Source organism: Dermacentor silvarum, chromosome 10 (genome assembly GCF_013339745.2).
Source record: "Dermacentor silvarum isolate Dsil-2018 chromosome 10, BIME_Dsil_1.4, whole genome shotgun sequence".
Lineage (NCBI taxonomy): Eukaryota > Metazoa > Arthropoda > Arachnida > Ixodida > Ixodidae > Dermacentor > Dermacentor silvarum.
In genome coordinates this window covers 132,160,587-132,183,333 of record NC_051163.1, presented here as the reverse complement: position 1 = coordinate 132,183,333, position 22,747 = coordinate 132,160,587, and the positions used below count along the sequence as shown (strand labels likewise).

General features: G+C 47.5%; 1 protein-coding gene across 1 annotated transcript in view; it reads right to left on the bottom strand.

The window, feature by feature from the left end:
• Positions 1–22,747, bottom strand: part of LOC119430943 (uncharacterized) — a 125,650-nt gene that overhangs the window by 49,072 nt on the left and 53,831 nt on the right. Inside the window, exons 4-6 of the mRNA XM_037698410.2 lie at positions 19,641–19,704; positions 12,603–12,687; positions 9,112–9,271 (exon numbers count right to left, since the gene is read on the bottom strand). Of these exons, the coding sequence (XP_037554338.1) occupies positions 9,112–9,271; positions 12,603–12,687; positions 19,641–19,704 (309 nt within the window). The remainder of the gene's footprint in view (positions 1–9,111; positions 9,272–12,602; positions 12,688–19,640; positions 19,705–22,747) is intronic.

The following is a 22,747-nucleotide window of genomic DNA, read 5'->3' as shown; positions in this document are numbered from 1 at the left end:
ATGTTGATGAGATGCGTACAAAGCGCAGAGCACTGAATAGAGTTCTGTAAAAACAGGATTTTTATTCCTTTGTAGAGAGTTGAGGCTTTTCACAACGCTTAATGAATCTGTAAAAATTATTCCTCTTTGTAGCTTTATTTCCTTGATGTGTCTAACTGCCGACAAAAGTGCGTAGGCTTCTGCCGTAAAGATACTTGTTTCCGGGTGCGAACAGCCGGATACCGAGAAGGATGGGCCGACTGCAGCATAAGAAACGCCAGCATGAGATTTAGAAGCGTCGGTGTAAAATTCTGTGCACGAATACTTGGACCGGAGTTCCAGAAAATGCATTTTAATATGTGCCTCTGGTGCGTGTTTCGTAACCTCTATGAACGATGTGTCGCATTTTATGAGCTGCCACAGCCACGGTGCTACTGGCATGGCTGGAGCCATTAGAGGGTTTTCAAGAAGTGGAACAGCCATTGCTTCGCTGAGGTTCCTCACGCGCAATGAAAAGGGTTCTCTCACTGTTGGACGATTCTGGAAAAGTGTGGCACAGGTTATATCGTTTACGGTTTTGTTACAAGGATGTTCACGGTCAGAGTGTGCCTTCAGAAAATACATGATACTGGACAACGATCTTTGCAGCTCGAGTGACCACTCATTGGATTCTACATATAAACTTGGTACCGGGCTAGTTCTGAAAGCTCCTGTGGCCAGGCGTATGCCTAAATGATGTACAGGATCCAGAATTTTTAGGGTACTCGGTGCAGCAGATTGATACACGACAGACCCGTAGTCTAAACGCGATCGTACAAGACTTTTGTAGAGATTCATTAAGCATCTTCTGTCACTACCCCAACTTGTGTGCGAGAGAATTTTCAGTATGTTCATTGTATTCAGGCACTTGGCCTTCAAGTATTTTATGTGGGGAATGAAACTTAGTTTTGAGTCGAGTATGATGCCCAGGAATCTATGTTCTTTGTTCACAGGAATGTGCTGTCCTTGCAGTTCGATAGTGGGATCAGGGAGCAGACCTCTTTTTCTTGAAAAAAGGACACAGGAACTTTTATGTGGATTGACCTTGAACCCATTTTCGTCTGCCCATTTGGATACTTTCTTAAGCCCAAGCTGTATTTGCCTCTCGCAGACTGCAAGGCTACAGGATTTAAAACCTATCTGTACGTCGTCTACATAAACAGAATAGAAAATGGCTGGAGGTAGCGAATAACGAAGCGTGTTCATCTTCACAATAAAAAGCGTACAGCTCAGGACGCCTCCCTGGGGTACCCCAGTTTCCTGTGTGAATGGACGCGAGAGTACGTTGCCTATTTTTACGCGGAAAGTGCGTTTCGAGAGGTAGCTCTCAATAACATTCAGCATGTTCCCCCTGATACCCATTTGTGACAGGTCTCGGAGGATTCCATAGCGCCACGTGGTGTCATAAGCCTTTTCCATGTCGAGAAATATCGATAAAAAGAACTGTTTATGGACAAAGGCATCGCGAATATTAGCCTCGACACGCACGAGGTGGTCGGTTGTTGACCGGCCTTCTCTGAATCCGCATTGGTACGGATCAAGCATTTTGTTTGATTCGAGGTAATGTAGAAGGCGGCGATTGATCATTTTTTCAAACAACTTGCAGAGACAACTTGTTAGCGCTATCGGGCGATAGCTTGTTACTGAGCCGGGATCCTTACCCTGTTTTAACACAGGGATTACAATAGCTTCTTTCCATGAAGATGGAAGGTGTCCAGCTGTCCAGAGAGTATTAAAGAGTGCCAGCAGTGTGATTTGTGTGTCTCGGTGAAGTTGTTTTATCATCTCATACATAACTCTGTCGGGACCCGGAGCAGAGTTCTGACATGAGTTTAGGGAGGCTTGCAGCTCGGCAACGCAGAAAGGCCGGTTAAATGGTTCGTTTGGGCTACATTTACGGTTAAATGACTTCCGTTCCTCCGTTTCTTTGAATTTCAGAAAAGACAAAGAATAGTGCGTGGAGCTAGATACCCACTCAAAGTGCTCACCAAGAGCGTCGGCCTGGTCCTTGAGACTGTTTCCTTGTTCATTTACCAAGGGCAACGGATGGATTTGTTGCCCTTTCAACCTTCTCAGCCCATCCCAGACTTTCCCTTCCTGAGTGAACGAATTAATACCAGAGAGAAACCTCTCCCAGCTTGCCCTTCTTGCTTGCCTTCGAGTCCTCCTTCCCCGAGATTTAATGTGTTTGAAAGCAGTAAGGTTCTCCACATTAGGATATCGACGGAGAATGCCCCATGCTTTATTTTGTTTCTTACGCGCCTCTCTGCAGTCATCGTTCCACCAACTGACTCGTCTTTTGCATGAGTTGCCATTTGTCTGTGGAATGCATTTTTCTGCTGCGTCGATTATAAAAGCGGTAAAATACGCAACCGCGTCGTCTATGCTAAATCGACTGATAAAATCTTGTGATAAATAACTTGCTTCTTTAAAATGGTCCCAGTCGGCCGATGATAGCTTCCACCGAGGACACTTTGGAGGGCATTCGTGTTGCTGTTGCTGTATCAGCTTTAGCGTCACAGGGAAGTGGTCACTTCCAAAGGGATTTTTTATTACACTCCATTCCAAGTACGGAAAGATGGCCGCAGAGCCCATTGATAAATCTATTGAGGAATATGAATTATGCTGTATATTGTAATACGTGGGCTCTTTTTTGTTGAAGAGACACGTGCTAGAGGATACAAGAAAGTTTTATATTAGGCGGCCTCTGGTGTCGCACCGGGAGTCCCCCCAAATTGTGTGATGAGCGTTAAAATCGCCGGTGATCACGAATGGTTCTGGGAGCTGGTCTATGAGACTGTAAAATTCCGTTTTTCTGAGTTGGTAATTGGGCGGTATATAAATGGAGCAAATGGTTATGAGCTTGTTAAACAATATTGCTCGCACGGACACGGCCTCGAGAGGCGTCTGTAGGGCCAACTGTTGGCAAGCGACGGACCTGTCGACAATAATTGCCACCCCGCCAGACGAGGCAACAGCTTCGTCTCGGTCCTTGCGAAATATGGCGTACTGCCGGAGAAAATTAGCTTGTTTGGGATTTAGATGTGTCTCCTGGACACAGAACACCTTTGGCTGATATCGAGATAACAGTTCAGTTATGTCGTCTAGATTACGGATTAGTCCTCTGATATTCCAGTGCATTATCTGTGTGGCCATTGTGGTGTTGTAAAGGATGTGTTCTGTGAGTTAGGGAGACATTGAAATTTAGATTCATGTGTCCTTGCCTGGACCCATGATCTTTTGTTTTTCTTTTTTGGCGCGGTCGAGAGAACCGCGCTGCTCTTTCGGCACCTGTGGTGCCGGTGTTGTATCCATTGCCTCTCGGGAGGCGCTGGATGCCCGCCCTTGCAGGCGGCTTATTCGTGTTTCAGGCCTCGACTGGTGAGTAGAGGCCTTGTGTCCCGACGGCCCAGGAGTCGCCGAGCTCTTTTGCTGGGTGGGTGGAGTAGTTTTACCTATTGCCACCATGGGGGCAGGTGCCACAGCCGCAGGCTCGCTGCGCACGGGCCGGGGAAGTGGCGGAAGCCGATGCAGCGCTGCCCCCTGACGCGCCGCCTCGGCGTAAGCGGTACTGTGGAAAACTGAGCACCTTTTTCTGGCTTCTTTGAATGATATATTTTCTTTGATCTTCAAGGTAATTATTTCTTTCTCTTTTTTCCACGTTTCACAAGATCGGGAATATGCCGGGTGGTCGCCTTCGCAGTTCACACAGTGGGGTGTACCAGAACAGTTATCGGAGGGGTGACCTTTGTCACCACATTTTGCGCAGGTGAGTTGACCTCGGCAGCTTTGCGAGCCGTGGCCGTACTTCTGGCATTTGAAACAACGTCGAGGATTGGGAATGTAGGGCCTGACGCGGGTTTTAGTATAACCTGTTTCGAGGGTCTCTGGGAGAACACTAGAAGAAAATGTAATTATCAGATGTTTTGTTGGTATTTCGTTGTTGTCTCGTCGGATTTTTATTCTTTTTACTTCAATAACATTTTGGTCTTGCCAACCCTCCAGTAGTTCTGCTTCGGTTAGTTCTATCAAGTCCGGATCTGAGATCACGCCTCGGACTGTGTTCAGAGAGCGATGTGGGGACACTGTTACTGGGATGTCAGCAAACGCTGTGAGTTTTGCAAGCTTTTCGTGCTGCAGCTTGTCACGAACCTCAAGGAGGAGATCGCCGCTTGCCATCTTGGTAGCTTTATAGCCTGGTCCAATGGTGTCTGTTAGGGATTTCGAGACAAGGAAAGGTGAAATAACTCTTACTGGTTTTTCAGGTTTATCGCTGCGGATTACGTGGTAGCGTGGGAAAGATTCTTTGTGATGGACGAAAAAGTTCAGGAAACCTTCGGTGCGTACTCGCTTTGCAGCGGTACGATCAGGAAGCAAAGGGAAAGATGCTCTATGCATGCTTGATGAAGTTGCTTCGGCAGCAATGGCAGCCACCCACCACGGAGCCCAACAAGGGGACGCTACAAGTTTGACAAAGCAATGACTTGCACACGCCATCGCTGCTATAACCCAATGCGCCATACTCAAGGTTGGATATAGAGCACCAGGTTAACCCAAGCCGCCTAGAAGTGATAGAAAAAATTAGGAAGAAAGGAGATGACAGGACAGATAAGCAAAGTTGATAGGAAAGCAATAGATTGAGGAGAGGGACAGGAAAAGACGACCACCGATTTCCCCCGGGTGGGTCAGTCCGGGGGTGCCGTCTACGTGAAGCCGAGGCCAAAGAGGTGTGTTGCCTCCGCCGAGGGGCCGTAAAGGTCCAAGCACTCGGCATCGGCTCAACCCCCAGGATCCCCTTTTCCCCGGACACGGCTAAGCCACGTACGGTTAAACGCGGGAGGGGCCAACCCTCATGTGCTCGGGTCCGTGGTGTCGCAACACACCAAACGCCTGCTGACGCAGACGCCCCTGCGGGAAACTTGCCCAAGCTTCTAATTTATCACGATGTAAGTTAACTTTTGTCAGCCACACATGCATCGGCTGCTAAATCGTGCATAAAATACTTCTCGTGCACGAGCTTCCTCAAAGTTGCAAGGTTGTTTGCAAAGCTCAAATAACCAATTCTTGTTGTAGTGTTGCCCAATGTGGCAGCATTAGCAGATGACTGAGCCAGCCAGAGCCTAACCACCGTATTCAGAAATGTAACTTAGCTTGAAGCCCGTGCTTGACTTGATTTAAAGGACGCCTGGCGCAAACATGCCCAGGTCGCTCATTGCATTTGCTTCAGTACGTTCACAATAGGCGTCACTTAAACCAAGTCAAGCACGGACTTGAAGCGAAGTTGCATTTCTGAATACGGGGGTAAATGTCACCATGCTCCCAAGTGACCACCTTCTGCCTCATTAAAAAAAAAATGAAATCATGGGGTTTTACGTGCCAAAACCATAATCTGATTATGAGGCACGCAGTAGTGAGGGACTCTGGAAATTTGGACCACCTGGGGTTCTTTAACGTGCACCTAAATCTAAGTACACGGGTGTTTTTGCATTTTGCCCCCATCGAAATGCGGCCACCATGGCCGGGATTCGATCCCGCGACCTCGTGCTCAGCAGCCCAACACCATAGCCACTGAGCAACCACAGCGGCTTCTGCCTCATGACATCATGACACATGCACATCTTGGGGATGGAAATAGAAACTGATTCGTAGAAAAGCGATCATAGTACAATTATTTAGGGTGTTCTGAGGCTAGTCAATATATTTTTTAGGGTGTTTGAGTCCCAGGACCTTCACTTAGGTCAGAATATGAAAAGAAAACAAAAAAATTCACGCAGCAACTCCTCTGGGATTGTCCTAGTATGCGTAAACATTGTGCCACTTGCTCATTTCCACGCCGCCCGGTGTCATTATCGATGTTATGAAACTTGATCCGACTAGCATAAACAACAGTGCGGCGGTGACAAAAACTGCAGCGGACGGCGGCGCAAGGTGAATTGATGAGGCAAGCAAACTACTGCAGGTGGCGGCGCTGACGACATTCCGCTCATTATAAACCAGTATCACTCTTTAGCACTTTATATATCCATCCACGTCAAACCATAAGGAACAGTAATCAACCGTATTCCGGCAGCGGCTGCGTATGGCACAGCTGTGTGGACCATATCTTGAAAGAAATCTGTGATGCGGCCAAAGAGTGCCGACTGCTGATAGCGTCGCGCACCATGTTCTCGCCTCCTCCTTTGCATAGAAGTGACGGACAGCATGAAGGTAAAGTCACTCGCTGCTGCAGGCTCCATCTTGAAAGTGATCATCTTAGTGGACGGACAGACGGACGGATGAACAGACTTTTTCTAGCTGGCTAAGCATAGAAATGCTTATGCATTTAGAAAAACGTCACATAACAATACTCCTTTAAACAACAGAAGAAGACTGCCAAGCGCATTGAAATGCAGTCTGATCCCCTAATTTAAAGGCCTACATCACCAAAATTCCACTTTAATTAGTTATAAATCAGTAGTGTATATAGTACCGAAGCAATATGAGCAAGGCTGCAGGTTTGATAAATGCCTAATTTTCTTATTAAAAACACCTAAACAGACGATGCGTGCAGCTGATGGTTAAAGGGGCCTTGAACCACCCCTCTGGCTTGGTGAAATAACAGTCCGCAGGTAGCATTCGCTGCAACAGAGGCCATGATCCTCACTTTCTTCCGTGTGCTTTATTACGTAATAAAGCACATTCCAATACGTGGCTGCTATTGGTTGCTGCGGTCGGTTACACCGCGGCCACCGCCACGAGTTCACTGGCTAAGCGCAATGCGGCTCGCTGAGGACAACTGCGTTTGGCTTACGTTTAGCACATTGTAGGCACCAAAATCTGAAGCCGTGGCATCTACGTTAACTTCCAAAATTAAATTTGAACTGCGCGCCACGGTGACATTTCGAAGGCGGAGCGTTGTGGCCCCGCCTCACTCCGCCGTAGCCTTCGCAGTGCAAGGCTTTGTAGACGAGCATCCGCCGCAGCTGTGGGAGGCAAGTGCTGCCGCCGGGTACCTACCGGTAAAATAGGTACAAGCGGGCTCCCGGCCTGGTGCTCGGCCATTATGGGACCTGAACGCTTGGAAAGGGGTGTTTGACCTCAACCCGAAGGTGCCCCCACCTCAATAGGTGCTTGGGGCGCCACATGGGAAATGACCGCCATGGGAGCGGCCCAGACACCACTTGATTTCCGTGCTCACGTTGGTTTCGACGGGAATTCAGGGCGCAGGCTCCTTTCCCAAGCGTATCACCCCTGAAGGAAGCCGAACGCCAGGCCGGGGTAGGGGAGCACAGCGGAGGATGTGTTTGATTGCCAATAACTCTGCTTCTGCTGAACGCATTGAAGTACTTTTTGCGGTAATGTATCTCTGAAATAGCCTATTTTCACTTCAAATGTCTTTCACCACTTCAGTAAAAAGTGGTTCAGGGCCCCTTTAAAGTCCAAGTGCAACAAAATTTCACTTTGACCTTATTTGTGATAACTGAGTAGCACAGTTAAACCTTAATATGACTAAGTAAAGAAAATTGGCACTTTGCTTTGTTATACTGAAATTTAGTTGTATTTAAATTTAACTATTTATTCAGGAAGTACAGTTTGCCAACGGAATTTTCTTACACGGAAGCCAGCCATAGAATTCTCCAAATTATCGGGCAATCATAAAAAACAAATTTCAATTAGAAAAAATATTTTCTTGAATTTGAGAGCTGGCAACCAAAGATAAGGTTTTATGCTGTGTCAACAATATCGTCACATCAGCAGTACAAGGTCACTCCACCGCAGCAGCTGATGGTGTCGCCTGCAGGAGGACGATGCTATTATGAAGAAAGCAGGCAAAGAACGCTTCGTCTGTCTCTCGCTTTAATGCGTCTCCATATCTAGAGATTACAAGACCTCTAGCACCAAACACGTGGGAAGACACTGCGCACGAAACCACAGCCATCTTAGCTTTGCACAGACTGCAGATTGGTTATTGATAATATTAACAATTACCACATACTAGACGTGGTTATTGTAACCATAGTAACGTCGCCTTCAAATAGCACAGCTGTGGCTCCCGGTGGGAAGACCACAATGGAAAGAAGGCTTCGGGTATCACGGCAGGATGCAAGCCGCATTCTGACTGAAAGCAGCATAAAGCCTCAAAGGGCAAATGAAATGAGAAAGGATATGCCTCTTTCTGTCTGCTTTTATTTTGAATGTGTAAGTTGAACTTTTCTTTGGCCACGCCAATTATAAGTTTTTTTTTCTCTGTTTTCATTCAGTTTTGGATGGCACAAGGAATGCGTTGTGATGCAGAAATTGGCAGGTATAAAATAGTCGCATAGCCCCTTTAAACTGCACCTAAGCAGACGATGCATGCACCTGCTGGTGGTGTCGCTGTGGCGCAAGTCCCACCACGCCGCATGGGCTAGCTTGCATCGCCACGCATGGAGAACTACAATGACCAATTGGAGCAAGTGGCAGTCCAAGTCTGTCGGTGGTGAGAGATCTCATCACAGCACCCCGCAGTGGCCACAGTATCTACGCTACGCAGCAGCATGGCCTTCAAGATTGCATGGATGCGCCATTGCAATCTCGGAGGCCATGCTGAGGAGCCGTGGATTCAGTGATGCGTCACTTCTGGCAAGCAGTAATGGCGGTGTTTTATTCACTTTCAATGTCAAGAACGGCTACTTTTGCAAGCTTCTCGTAACTCATGCATTCGTATTTCGAAAGTGCAATTTTCCATAGAAGCCCTCCTTTAAATCTACATTACCTTAAACTAGGCATTTCTTTTTTTTTTTTTTCGCCGTCCAAAATTTTGCTGCAGTTGGCCTTTAATGGACATGCCGTCAATGCCAGCACACTGCCTAATTTGAGGAGAGGTGATGCCAAGAAGCCACACTAGTTTTCAATGTTTTGTGAGTTGAGTCATTTTTGGCCAGCAGTGATGGCAATGTTTTTTGTTTTTTTCCGTTTCAGCATCAAAAACATCCATTTTGGGAGATTTTCATGATGTGAACAAATCGCGATTGTGCAAATTTTGCATCAAGGCTGCTTTATATCTATGTTATCTGAAACTAGGTTTTTTACACACTACAAGCACTGGCCATATAAGTTCCTTGCACTACTTACGGCTATGGTCTTTGTCTCTTCGCCTGCAAATATGATTCCGGTGAGGCAGGGAGTGGACTGGTCCGGCACATTGCCCGACGCTTCCCAGAGACCGACACGCAGCTGCCCGCACTGGGGTGTCTTGTTCTCAAACATGTTCACGGATGCCTGAATGGTGCTCCTGCAAGGCCAAACAGGTGTCATCATGCAAGGCCAGACAGGTGTCATTACACAAGGCTAATCAAAGGAACAAATTCGTGAAGTATCAGGGCAACAAACAGATACAGAAGGAAAATAAGAAACAGACACAAGCGCTGTCTTTCAACTGAAGGTTTATTAAGGACGTGTCACAAATATATGCAAGACAGGTTGCACCAAAACACAAAAAACAGACAAAAGAAACTTTAAAAACAAACATTATAAATTAATCAGCACCTCGACAACAGCACTTCACAACCATGTGATTAAACATGATCCAAAAAAGCACATTTACTCTGTGGCAGGGAGATAGAAGGCTGACTTATGCAATTCTGTGCATGGTTATGGATGTGAATGGCTTCAACTATCTCGCATAGGCGCTGATCCCTGCACCTCATAATGATAGCGGTAATACTGAAATGCAGCGTGCAACTACATGCATGACAGTGGCTAGATAGATGAGAGCCGTGTGTGTGCTCTTTAATGAAGTGTGGTGTTTAATAAAGTGTGGTGTGGATTCAAGAAGATTGTTCATAGATCCAAAGTTGATGTTGTATTTTCTTCAAGAAACAAAACTTGGCAACATTTGTGCATCCATTCAGAGAAGGGCTGAAGGCAGAGGGTTGCATCAGAACAGTGGGTGTTCGGTCAAACACAATTCCAAGTTTACACGCTGTGGAGGTGGCATTGGGCACACGGTTCTACTTTCTTGCTGGCAAGGTCTGCCAGGCGTTGCATCAACGTTCGGCTGAAAGAATTATGGCTGCTCCCATAATGGCCTAATGTTCCCTGCATGGTGCTTTAGAATTAGTGTAAGCAAACATTTATGGTCGAGCCTGATGAGGGGTTTTTAAAACTTTTTGGACTGCAGGAAATGGCAAAAACTGCACGAAGTTTCTCAAAAACGCAGCGTGCATGCAGCCACATTTACAATGCAAACATTCGAGCGGCCTACAAAAACGAAAAAAAATTAAATAACTACACACAATGGCATTAGCATTGACAAGCACCACCATCTGGTGTCAAGAACTGCAACTAGAAACAACGTGATAGATATACCTACTATTGGTTCACACTCTGGGCCATTTTTGGTCATACTTGTAACACTCATCTCATTCAGGTATGGGTTATTCCGCGCAGGTATGGGAAATGGCACTTTACCGCCTTTTGTGTGCCACTCTACTATTTTGTATATTACTGCTTTACCTTTTAATACTATTTCAAAAGTGCTAACTGTTGGGCTAGTTGGTCTATGATGTTGACTGGAAAACGTAGCGCTAACAAAATTTGGACACAAACACAGGGAACAGACCAGTACGACCGCTATTGTCGAACTAATGCTCGATGCACTTTTGTATTTATTTATTTATTTATTCAAAATAAATACAGTCAACGTCCGATTTTTCGGACTCCCTAGGGCAGCAAAAACGTCCGAAATATCGGGCAGTCCGAAAAAAACGAATGCATGCCTTTTACTGCCCCCAAGGTCTCAAACTGCGAAAAGCATGTCCGAAATAGCTTGAAGGCCTGCCAGTACACTTATTAGGCGTATCGGTGCTCGTACTGCGAGAAGAGACGGCAGGTGCACACGTGTATAATTAAGGAATACATACCGTGTCCCATGACAATTGCCCCTTCTTGCTCTTGATATGCTTCACCGCAGTACTTTGTATATGCTTCACCGCGTAATATAACTATGTTGAGGCGAAGCTGACTTTCAGGAACCGGCATTATGCAATGCGCCGAGCTTTCCGAGCTTTGATGCCATTGGCGAGGATTATATGATGATGATGATTTAATGGCATCCCCTTTAAAACGGGGCGGTGACAAATAGTCACCTAGGCCGCTATTTTGTAGCGATGTCTTTAAAGTAATAATGCCTTTTCGCGCTTATCGCGCTTTGTCAGTGGTCAGAGCGACCGTACGCTCATGATATCAACGTTGATAGCGCGAGCGGGCCGTCGTTCTGACCACTGACAAAGCGCGATAAGCACGAAAAGGCATTATGACATTAAAGGCATCGCTACAAAATACCGGCCCTAGCCTGCTTGATTTAATCAGGTATACTATACATGTGCTTTATCTAGCATTTTTGTATACCTCTCATTAATCTGTTTCTTTTTTTCCAAAATCTACCTTGTACCGCCACCTATGATTTTAAGAGATCAGGTCGTATCAATCTCTTTCCTGCTTTTTCTCCACCAGCACTCTAAGCGTCTCTTGCTTATCTCTACCATTACAAAGGCAAAGTCAGTGCCATTACTACAGCAGCAAATTGTTTCACTGAAAAACACGGCACCGAACAGAAAGAAGCTTGGTAGCGAAAGTCGAAGTAGCTAGGCCTAGCGTTGCCGTGGTGGGGGCTACGGCTGTCAGTGGATCTACGTGCGAGAGCACCGGTTCAAGGAGGCGAGATAATCGAAATGACGGCGGTGGTGGCTTCAATTAATACTGTTTCAGACCTGCGGTCATTGCGAAAAGTGCGGAAAATCGGACGGCAAAGGTTTTTTTGCATTTAAAATTTCAGATGTTCTGATACACTGACTCTATGGGGTACATGGCGGTGCTGCGAAGGCGTCCATCGGGCCTCCGGAAAATCAGGCCTCCGGAAAATCGGTCGTTGAATGTAAACACTTTTTTGTTTATATTGGTTGATTCGGACCATCTAATTTGTATTTTTTATATAGTGGAGACTTATTGCTGCTACAATGTGCTTATTGCAATATATAGGGAATTCCTCGCCTGCCTTCAATGTAGACACCCTGTGTCATGTTTATGGTCTATTGCATCTGTACTCTCAATGCATAGCTGCAATTTTTTTGTTTCGCATCTATGCACAATTTCTTATATTCTTGCTGTGTTGTATTTGTGTGTCCCTGCCATTTCTACCGAGTCGTGGTCCTAGTCAAGCCCATGTAACAGTTTTTTGGCGTTTGTGTGTCCCTGCCATTTCTACCGAGTCGTGGTCCTAGTCAAGCCCATGTAACAGTTTTTTGGCCATGGCCCTCGACATCTCGAATATTAGAATAAAGTTTCGTTTCACAAGTTCTTCTGTCTTTGGCTGTAATGCTAAAATTCTGGTGATGACTACGCTCACCAAAGGTGGATAAAATGTTAATGTGCACACACAGCTTAATTACACGAACACATTCATGCCCACAGCTCACCCACTAAGATGCAGCCCCAACGACCGAGAATCGAACTTGGGATACAGTGCTTGAGAGCACAATGTCATTGGCAACTGCACCACCGTGGTGCATAAATTACCAATATGAGGAAACGAAGCATTCACGCCCTTGCGAGAGGTTACTCACTGTGCATAAGAGCCTTGAACAATCACGGTGGCATTCCACATGCTGCAGGATGGCCTGCTGTCTCCAATGCTGCTGCCTCTGTCATCTGTGTCATGTCACAGTACGGGAGAGCTCATTATACAGGCTGCCACACTATGTTACACTGGCAAATTAGTAACTCCATCACACAATTACAGTATAGACCACTTATAACGTAACCGCTTATAGTGCAGGACCGGATATAGCGCGGTCTTTTGAGACTCCCGTTAATTTTCCCATAGCACTCCATGTATACACGTATCGCTTATAGTGCAGTTGCGGGAAACGAAATACCGGTTACAGTGCGGCTGCCTGGGAGTACGGAAGTCAGCGGAGACGGCGAACGCTCCCCTCAAACGGGCGCCCCAAGGAGTGCTCGAGGAAGAAAGAGACGAAGTGGAGGAGAAGGGCACGTGGTGCGTACGAACAGCCAGTGAGGCTGAAACCAGAATCCTGAGTGCGAGTCGTGAAATGTCACGGCGCGCATAGCGAGCGAGGGCCACGAAACTGCTAACGCCGGCCAACGCTCGCTTCGCGATAACGGCAGTAAACGAAACTTCAGGGAGCGGTCGGTGCCGGCACGGCACGGCGAAGGGCGCACGCGGAGACCTTGGAATGCGAGGGAGAAGGGTGGCAGGGAAGCGGATTTCGCCTCGGCAACTCCGCCGCTTCGGTGGCTCCCCTCGCCCTCCCTCGTAGCTCGCTTACTTTCGACTGTCACCGTGCGCGCCCGCCGCCGTGCAAGCGCCGCTGCTCCAGCCAGTCCGGTGCCATTACGAAATCGATTCGTAACAACCGTTCTCTAGCACGTTGCAAAGTAATGGGGCTCGGCCGGGACCTCGGAAAAATTTGTATCATCCGGAAATTCGTATTAGCCGTGATCGTATCATCGAGATTCCACTGTACTTAGTAAAGCTGAAGTGATAGAACAATGCTTGAGAACGGAGTCAATATTGCTACGAGAGAGGCATTCTGCCTGAGGCAGACGACAAAGAAGACTGTTCTCTCGGGTGCTGGTGGCTATCCACCACGTTGGCTACTGTTTCTCTCACGTAGTGTAAATACAGCGTAAATAGTCCCGCCTTGTGTCGTTTTATGTAACATCTTTGTGGTGGAGGTGCGGGGTAGTTCCCTGTTTCCATCACGGAGCTCCGCAACAGCCACCTCATCACGCTTCCGACCATGTCAGTCGGTGCAGGCACATCATCTTCACCCTCTGCCCCTCCCGTGGCTCCCACCTACATTGTTCTTCCTCCTGCTCATGTTCCTGGCGTCTTTTCCGGCCAAGATGGGGTTGACGTTGACAAATGGCTCAACCTTTACGAACGGATCAGCACCAGCTACAGGTGGGACCCGACCTTTATGCTCGCCAACGTGCTAAAAAAAATTAAATTATGGGGTTTTACGTGCCAAAACCACGATATGATTATGAGGCACGCCGCAGTGGGGGACTCCGGAAATTTCCACCACCTGGGTTTCTTTAACGTGCACCTAAATCACACAAGTGTTTTCGCATTTCGCCCCCATCGAAATGCGGCCGCCGTGGCCGGGATTCGATCCCGCGACCTCGTGCTCAGCAGCCCAACACCATAGCCACTGAGCAACCACGGCGGGTCTCGCCAATGTGCTTCTTTTTTTTTTACCTCGATGGCCCACCGCGGGTATGGTTCGAGATGCACGAGGCAGACATTACAAGCTGGGACTCTTTCAAAGAGAAGATCCGCGACCTTTTCGGTGACAGCACTGGTCGACAGCTTGCTGCGCGGAATGAACTTGCGACTCATGCACAGACATTCTCCGAGCCATGTGTCTCTTACATTCAGGATGTTATCGCTCTTTGCCGCCAGGTTGATGAGCACATGCCCGAGTCCGAGAGGGTTTCTCATGTGCTCAAAGGTATCGCCGATGATGCTTTTAACCTGCTCGTGTATACCAACGTTGATACCGTCGACACAATCATCAAAGAACGCCGGTGGTTTGAACATGCAAAGAGCGGCCGTATAACCCAGCGATTCACCCGGCTGCCCAATACGGCTGCAACTTCATTGAGTGATGCCGTTTGCCTGCCGCCCACATGTGACCACGTTACGCACATTGTTCATCACGAGATTGAAGCTGCATGTCCTGCACCTATTCAACCACCCGTGTTTACATCCCACGCCAGTGACCCATCGCAGCCAGTGACCCATCGGTGCCCCTCATTAAAGCTGTAGTCAAGCAGGAGTTTGCCTATCTCGGCCTTCCATCAGCGTGGCCAGTGACTCGTTCTGACGCTCGGCCTTATTCCTCTGGACCTGCTCTCAAATTCTACACCTCTTCTGTCTCCTTCTGCAATCCTGCGGAATGGAGAACGCCCGATGATCAGCCCATCTGCTTCTCCTGTCATCAGGGCGGGCAAGTTGCTCGTTATTGCCGTCGCCGTTGGACCTACGCATCTCGCCAGACCTCTATGCACCTTACTACTTCTAGACGTTCAGCCGTACTACTTCTAGACGTTCAGCTCTTCCCTCTGATGCCACTGCTCCTGTTCGACACCTCTCCCGCTCCCCGTCACAGCAACGCAGCCAATCCCGCTCTCCGCAGCCTTGCCGCTTTTCTTCGCCGTCCTTCTCTGGATGCTTGCCGCCGGAAAACTAGATAGTGCAGCTTATGGAGGTGAAGCTGCAATGCCATCGTCGCCTGCAAATCCTCTACTGGCGCTCCCCACTCACTATAGCCTCCTAGAAGTCAAAGTAGACAATGTTCTTGTGACCGCCCTCATCTACACTAGCGCACACTTGTCTATTATGAGCACCCCTTTACGCCGCCGCCTGCACAAGATTATGACGCCGTCTACAACACAGACAATGCGTGTTGACGATGGTGGTGGTGTTCAAGTGATCGGAATGTGCACCGCCGTGTCAGCATTGCCGGTCGTCACACTGTTGTCCTTTTTGCCGTCCTTGCTCACTGCTCTCATGACCTTATCCTTGGCCTTGACTTTCTTTCGGCACACTCGGCCTTAATTGATTGTTCTTCTGAAACACTCTGTCTCGATCTTCCTCTTGTATCAGATGCCTGCGAAACGCCCGTCAGCCGCTTAAGCCCCACCACTTTTGTTCGCCTACCGCCTCGAGCCGTCAACGGACGTCTGTTTGTCATCGACCCCTCCCGTTCCTGACGGCGACTATATCGTCACTCCGAATACTGATGTACGCCTGACGCGCAATGTTACTGTGCCACATACCATTGCCACATTAGCTGATAACTGTGTGTTCCTCCCTCTACTAAACTTTGGTCTGACCCCCCAAGTATTGCCCCACAAGATGTCGCTTGGCCACCTCACCGCTACAACAGACCATGACGTCAAAGTTGTCGCCATAACTGCTCCTGAAGGAGCTGAAGTTTCCCGGTCACCAAGTTCTGATAACAGCATTTTTCGCAACACAATTGGATCAGACCTATTGCCTGACCAGGTCAACGCTCTCTGCCAGGTTTTGGCCTCATACAGCGATACTTTCGACATTCGTGCGACCCGTGGGCACACGCCTTTTCTGTACCACCCAGCTTTCAAATGACACGCCGGCATGCATTGCAATGAATTTGTCCCTGGTTTAGGACGGTGCCCTTGCGCTCTACAGCAGCGCAATGTGCCCAGAAGGCCCCATGTGGACGGATATTCCAACAGCGCAGCGGGGCCAGAAGGCGCACATCGGGTTGGGCATCACCGCAAAATAATTTTGCTCTCGACTCGTGCATTTTCGTTCCGAGGCAAGGTAACAGTGGATGAGCTGAACAGTCAGGCGAGCCGTTCTTTCTGAGCAGGTCCCGAAGTGGCGATTGTCACGAGCAGGACCGTTCGAACACTTGCTGAGGCAACGATGCATCAGGTTTTGCGAGCGCATGTTCCACCCAGACAAGTGTCGCCTGCTTATGGGATATGGACCCCGCACACCGTTACCTTATATGGTGCCCTGCTCATCAGGGGTTAGCAGGAAACGAGGCAGGAGACGCAGCCGCCCCCGCGCTCTCTTACCGGGCTGTTTTCTCCTTCCCACCCGATCAGGAGCCCGATTTTAATCCGGCCTATACCTTTAAAGATATTACAATATACTATCAAGACAGTCGTCGCCTTTACCCCCACCCATGTAAAGGCCTTAGGAAGGAGGATGAGTGGCTCTTTCTCCGCCTTCTAACCAATAATTTGCTGTGCCCGGCAGTTCTAAAACATTTTGACCCCTCCTTTAGTGGCAACTGTCCACACTGTGGTGTGGTGTCTTCAGACAACTATCACATGGTGTGGGCCTGCCCCTTCAACCCGGCCATTCCCCCCATTCCCAACCCAACCCGGGAGGACTGGGAGGTAACCCTGCCCGGCTGCCACGACTTACAGGCCCAACAAGCCGTAGTCGGGCGCACCCGGGCGACGGCTACCGCCACTGGGGTCGCCAACTAGGGACCTCCACCTCGTATTTGTAAGGACAAGTCCCTTACGGGCTGGTCCAAGCATACCTCCTGTCCCTCCATAGCCAAATAAATGTTTTCACCACCCACCTAGCAACGGAGGCGTGTCTCTTCCTTTCTTTGCCCTTCTTTACGCGTGCCTCTTTTGCGCTTTCTGCAGCCGTAGTAGCTAACTACGCGCGCGAAGAAATGTAACCTCCATACTCGCGGGGTTGCCACACGGTCACACTTCGTACTTTCTGGGTGGTGTCATTTACGCGCGCTTTAGCTTTAAAAAAGTTAAGGTGTCTACCTCGAGCGAGACAGTTGCGGCTTCCACGGCAAGGATTGTGAAAATAAACCAACAAACAAGAAACACTGCGCTTTAGAGGTGACATGGAGCTTCCTTTTTGTCGGTAGTTTTCTCGGCGTCAGCGTCTGCGTTGAGCGCGTCACTCTTATTACACAATGCTTCGGTGGTGCGTGGTGCCAGAATGTATGGTAAACAGCAACAGCACGGGCCGAGAGCCAACAGCGACATCTTAGTGGATAGCTTATATGGTGATAACTTATGAACTGATAAGTTAATGGGCGGAATGTTTAATTTCGGAACTTTCACTATAACGACTTTTCAGAATAACAAACCATTTACCGCGGTCCCCTGAAGTTCGTTATATCGAGATTTTACTTTAACTTTTCAGAGATCCCCTGCTGACTGCTTATAGTTTCAATGTAAAAATATTTCGTTACTAAGAACTTCAGTATAATAGGAAGAAAAACAGATCAAATTCTTAAACGTTTCAGCTTCCGCACAGAAGAAGCCTTATTCACTGAGCTGAGAGGCAAAAAACCAGCTTAAATCCGCATCAATAATCGCTTCAGGCATCTCGCGCATGTTGGCGGGAGATTGCTGTCATTTCGATTAAGCGTGTGTGTTGTGGTTCGGATAGTCATGGATTCCAGATACTGTCGCTTCGTCCAGTATCTGACGATGACTGTAGCTTGGCTCCAGTTGAAATCGTGTTGCTTGGTTTCTGTGTGTTCAGCGAGTGCACTGGAAGTGACTTCTTTTTTCTTTTTCACATCGCTCATGTGCTCCTTCAGGTGTCGTTCAAAATTGCCACTCACCAATGTAGACATAATTGCAGTCCGCGCACGGTATCTTATATACCAACACCAGGGAACCTTTCTTTTCTTAGTTTGTCCTTCACATTGACAAGCTCGTGACATAACTTGCGGCTGGGAACATGGGCGACTTACACGTTATATTTATGCAAGACACGTGCCAAAGCTTCGCTGATGCTGGGAACATACGGAATGGCAGTGCGACGTTGGCCATGCAGAGGCATCAAATGGTTCCGTATACTGAAGTAAGAACTTCAGTATGTCAAACTTTTCAGAATAACGATTGTTATTCAGTTTCCATGTCATGTTAACGCCCGAGTACTAAGAATTAATATTCCGAAATGTGGGAATTCTTGTATTTCTGTCTATCCTTCACGACAGCCAGAACAGTAGGCCAGCAGACGACAAGGCGCAGAAAGCGAATGCCACGGCATATGGTTCGAAAAACCTGCGATGGTGCTGGAGGAGAAAAACGCGGGAGGGAACTTTTGTTTTTCTGTTGTGGAGGCGACAACGCATTTGGTTTTGTCAATGCATGCTCTGCCCAGACAAGCGCCGCCTAGCAACAGAGGCACATCTTTTCTTCTTTCTCTTGCACTTTTTTTCTGCGGCTGTACCAGCTGCGCACATGCACCCCTGCGCTCGCGGGGATGCCACATGGCCACAATTTCCAGACGGTGTCGTTTACACGAGCTCGCGCTTTGGAATAGTGCAGGTGTCCGCTTCGAGCAAGACAGTTGCGGTTTCCATGGCAAGGAATATGAAAAACAAACAAACAAAAAGAAACATTGCACTTTCGAGGCAACATAGAGCTTCCTCTCTGTCGGTGGTTTCCTCGATATCAATATCTTTTGCATGTGCCACCATTATTCATTCTTAGTACTATACGGTGCTTCAGTGGTGCATGGCAGCGGAAACTATGAAAAATAGCAACAGTGTGGGCCCAGAGCAAACAGCGGCATTTCATGGATAGCTCATACGGAGACAAATGATGTGTTGATGGTCAGAACGGTTAATATTGGGGCTTTTACTGTAACGACCTTGCAGAATAACAAACAATTTGCTGCGGTACCCTGAAGTTCGCTATATCAAGATTTCACTGTAGTACACTCTGACTTGGGGGTATACTTGTTGCATAAGAATGTTGCTAACTGTAAATAACATTTGATACCAAGGAATGGACATAGACTTTCACCGATTAATTTCTTGCGAACCTCAAGGTTTTGCCCCTAATCACAGAACTCTGCACTTCTTATCACCCAAATGGGGATCCAAGCATGAATGTCTAAGCAATGCCCCACACAGAATGGCATCTGCAACAAGCTGATTTACCAGACCTGCCCAGGCTAAATGTGCTGATTAACATTAGTACACAACGCACCAAGATAGCACCAAGCACAAAGTGACACAGCTCATGGTCAACAATGCTGAGACAAATGTGCATGTTAACAGACTCTTTCGAGCAGCACATACCAGAGTGTTGTTTCTTGACTTTAGCTGGCCACTGCGACGTGAAATTCCCACTGGGTGACAGCACCTGCAGGATGACAAGCTGGTCAGAATTGCACATCGTTCTTCCTATCGAAAGTACAGCATAACTGCAAAATCTACATGCAATAAACTTCAAGTTAGTGGTTAATTAAGATCCCCAATATAACCAACTCCTTTGCCAAAATTAAGTAGAGAGAATGCACGAAAGTACAGCCAAATACACTTATAAGGATAGCCATTTTAACATGAGCATATTAATAATGAGCATCCGATGCAGAGCAAATTTTTTGTGTTCTATGGCGAAATAAACCGCTAACTACAATGCTCCCATGCCGCGTTATCGGTTACAACATTTAAATATGGCTACCATCGCAGCGGCAGCGGCTGTGTGCCAGAAATATTTGTCACACCTGACTTTGCGCAGTGCATCCCACAAGGCACACTTTTGCGGCATTTCCCTGCCGAATCACCAGCCTCGCGTGCCTATCGTGCATCTCCCTTCCACCCCTCTTGACACTGGTGCATTGGAGATGAGGGAGAGGTGCACAATGCGACAAAGGCCCAAAGCAAGTGTGGCGAAGGCACACAGGTGGTGCAGCGGCTCGCATCTTTTTTCTCTTGGATTTTGCATCCCTTTTCTCTTCAGTGCTGACACCTACTAGCAAGATTTAATTGTTGCAGACAATAATGCGGCATGGGAAGATTGCAGTGAGCAGTTAATTTTACCACAGAACACACAAAAATACGGCAGCTGCTCATTGATACATCCGAGTACTGTCAAAACTGGTAATGCTATAAGTGGGTTAAAATTGTACTTCCCTCTAATTAAAAAGTTTGGATGTTTGTCCTCTCTGCGTTTTATTTTTTGTGCAATCCGGTTACAACAACTATCAGTTATAATGGGATTTTTCTTGGAACTTGAATGCTGCCATAAGTAGGTTTGACTGTACATTCATTTTCACAAGCTTTCAAATGCAAATGTTGCCATCAAGTAGGAAAAAGGAAATATGTGTCTAGTGGAACACAGAATAGATGTGTTGCTGCCACCACCACAAGGTGCGGTGCAGTACGACCTCCTCCTCTACTCCTACGTTCATTCATTAGGTGCTTTCCTTTCATCCAGTATGTGCAAGAATGTTGACCAAAAAAAAAAAATAATACTTGGAGAAGGTGTTTTGTACCTTGCTGCAATGCCAGCTATACAAGGTCATACAAGTGTTGCTGATATTGCACATTAGTTTTCAACATAAAATCGGTAGCTTTCTTTTCTACTTTTAGAGGCACATTAAATTTTGAAGGCAACTGAGCTGCAAAAGAAAAAAAAAGGAGTTGGCAGTTGCGTGAAGTAGTAACCCTGGCAGTTCTCAGGTTTGGTTTTTCATTAAGTTGTTTTGTTTAATTTGGGAACAATCATGTTTCCTCAAACATTTGTCACGTATTCTATATCTGTCACATACAAATCCATAAGCCACAGAATGCCAAGTACATATGGACAACACAAAGCATGTGCTGCATGACTGCAGAATCACTGTCCCCATATGTCCTATCTACACCGAAGCATGCGGAGGAGAAGTGTAGATTGGCGTTATTTAACCTGGTTGTATGGAGAGGCTTCAAAAGAACAAAGCTGCTGCCTAAGCAGCCGAAGCACGGGCTGATGTTGCAGCCTCCTGTTCGCAGTTGAAGAAACAAGCAAGGTGATGGTGCGAGCAAAAGAAAAAAATGCGCTGACTAAAATGCAACTTCAAGGGTTGAGCTTTGGCCTTGTTGTTACAACATACTTTCTACTTCTTAGCACAGAAATTTGAGACAAAACGGACAGAAGTCAAGACACACACATGCACTCCTTACAACATTGGATTATTAGATGTCGGCTTTTTACCCAAGACAAAAAAAAATCTAGTAAGATCATACCATGCATGCAGCCAGCAAGAAATGGCAGTTCTTTCCTCAATAAGAATAGCGAAGTACTAACGCACTCCTGGCCAAACTTAACTATTGTCGCAGACACAGTTATTAAGCCGGTAATTTCACCTTTACGCCTGTGGACAACAAAGCAATCATGAAACAGAGCTTAAGAAATTACAGGTAGAGCTTGTGTGTGTCTCATTTTATGCCCTTTTTGTCTGAAACTTTTCTGCCAATAACTAGAAAATATGAGGCACCTTCAATATTTCAATGCCTGCACGGTTCTGTCGTGTGCTTTCTTCAGTTGCCAATACAGTTAAACCTGCTTATAACGAACCTCCATATAACGAAGTTTTTCTATTCCCCGCCGTTACTGCATAGAAGCACATGTATTTTAGACCTCTACGTAACGAAGTGGCAGCGGGAGACCCCCTCGAAATTACGAATTTTCCCTGCCAACAACCTAGAGATTTCGCCCCAAATTTTATCATTTTTGAGCGAGCAGCAACCAGAAGCACCTTCTCCGCCACTACGGAATGCGAAGTGAGCGCACATGTGCATGCGAGCGAGCGTGTGCGAGGACTTTTGCTGGCGGAAACCGAAAATACGTCATAGTTGTCGCCCCCGGCGCTTTGGGTGGCCAACGCCATCGTCAAGCCACCAAGCCAAGCGGCATGAAAAGTCAAAATGGCCGCTCGGGCCGGCGCGGGGTGGCAGTTCGCAACGTATGATGCGGGAACGGTCCCGCGACGCAACAGCGGGGTTACCAAAAATGCATTGGGTTCTATGGGAGCTGTGCCAGGACTGGCGGAAAACCACGTAACAGCCGGGAAAACGCAGCACCCGGGAACGTAACAGCGGGGTTCTACTGTAATACTATACGACGCTACAACGCCATCGTGACGCTCGCTCTTCGTTTCCGATGCCTCGTGCTTGTGCGAAATGACACGCGTCCACGCATCCAGTACCTGGGCCGGTATTTTGTAGCGATGCCTTTAATGTCATAATGCCTTTTCGCACTTTGTCAGTGGTCAGAGCGACGGTCCGCTCGCGTTATCAACGTTGATATCGTGAGCGGACCGTCGCTCTGACCACTGACAAAGCGCGATAAGCGCGAAAAGGCATTATTACTTTAAAGGCATCGCTACAAAATAGCGACCCTGGTGTGACACTCCAAGGAT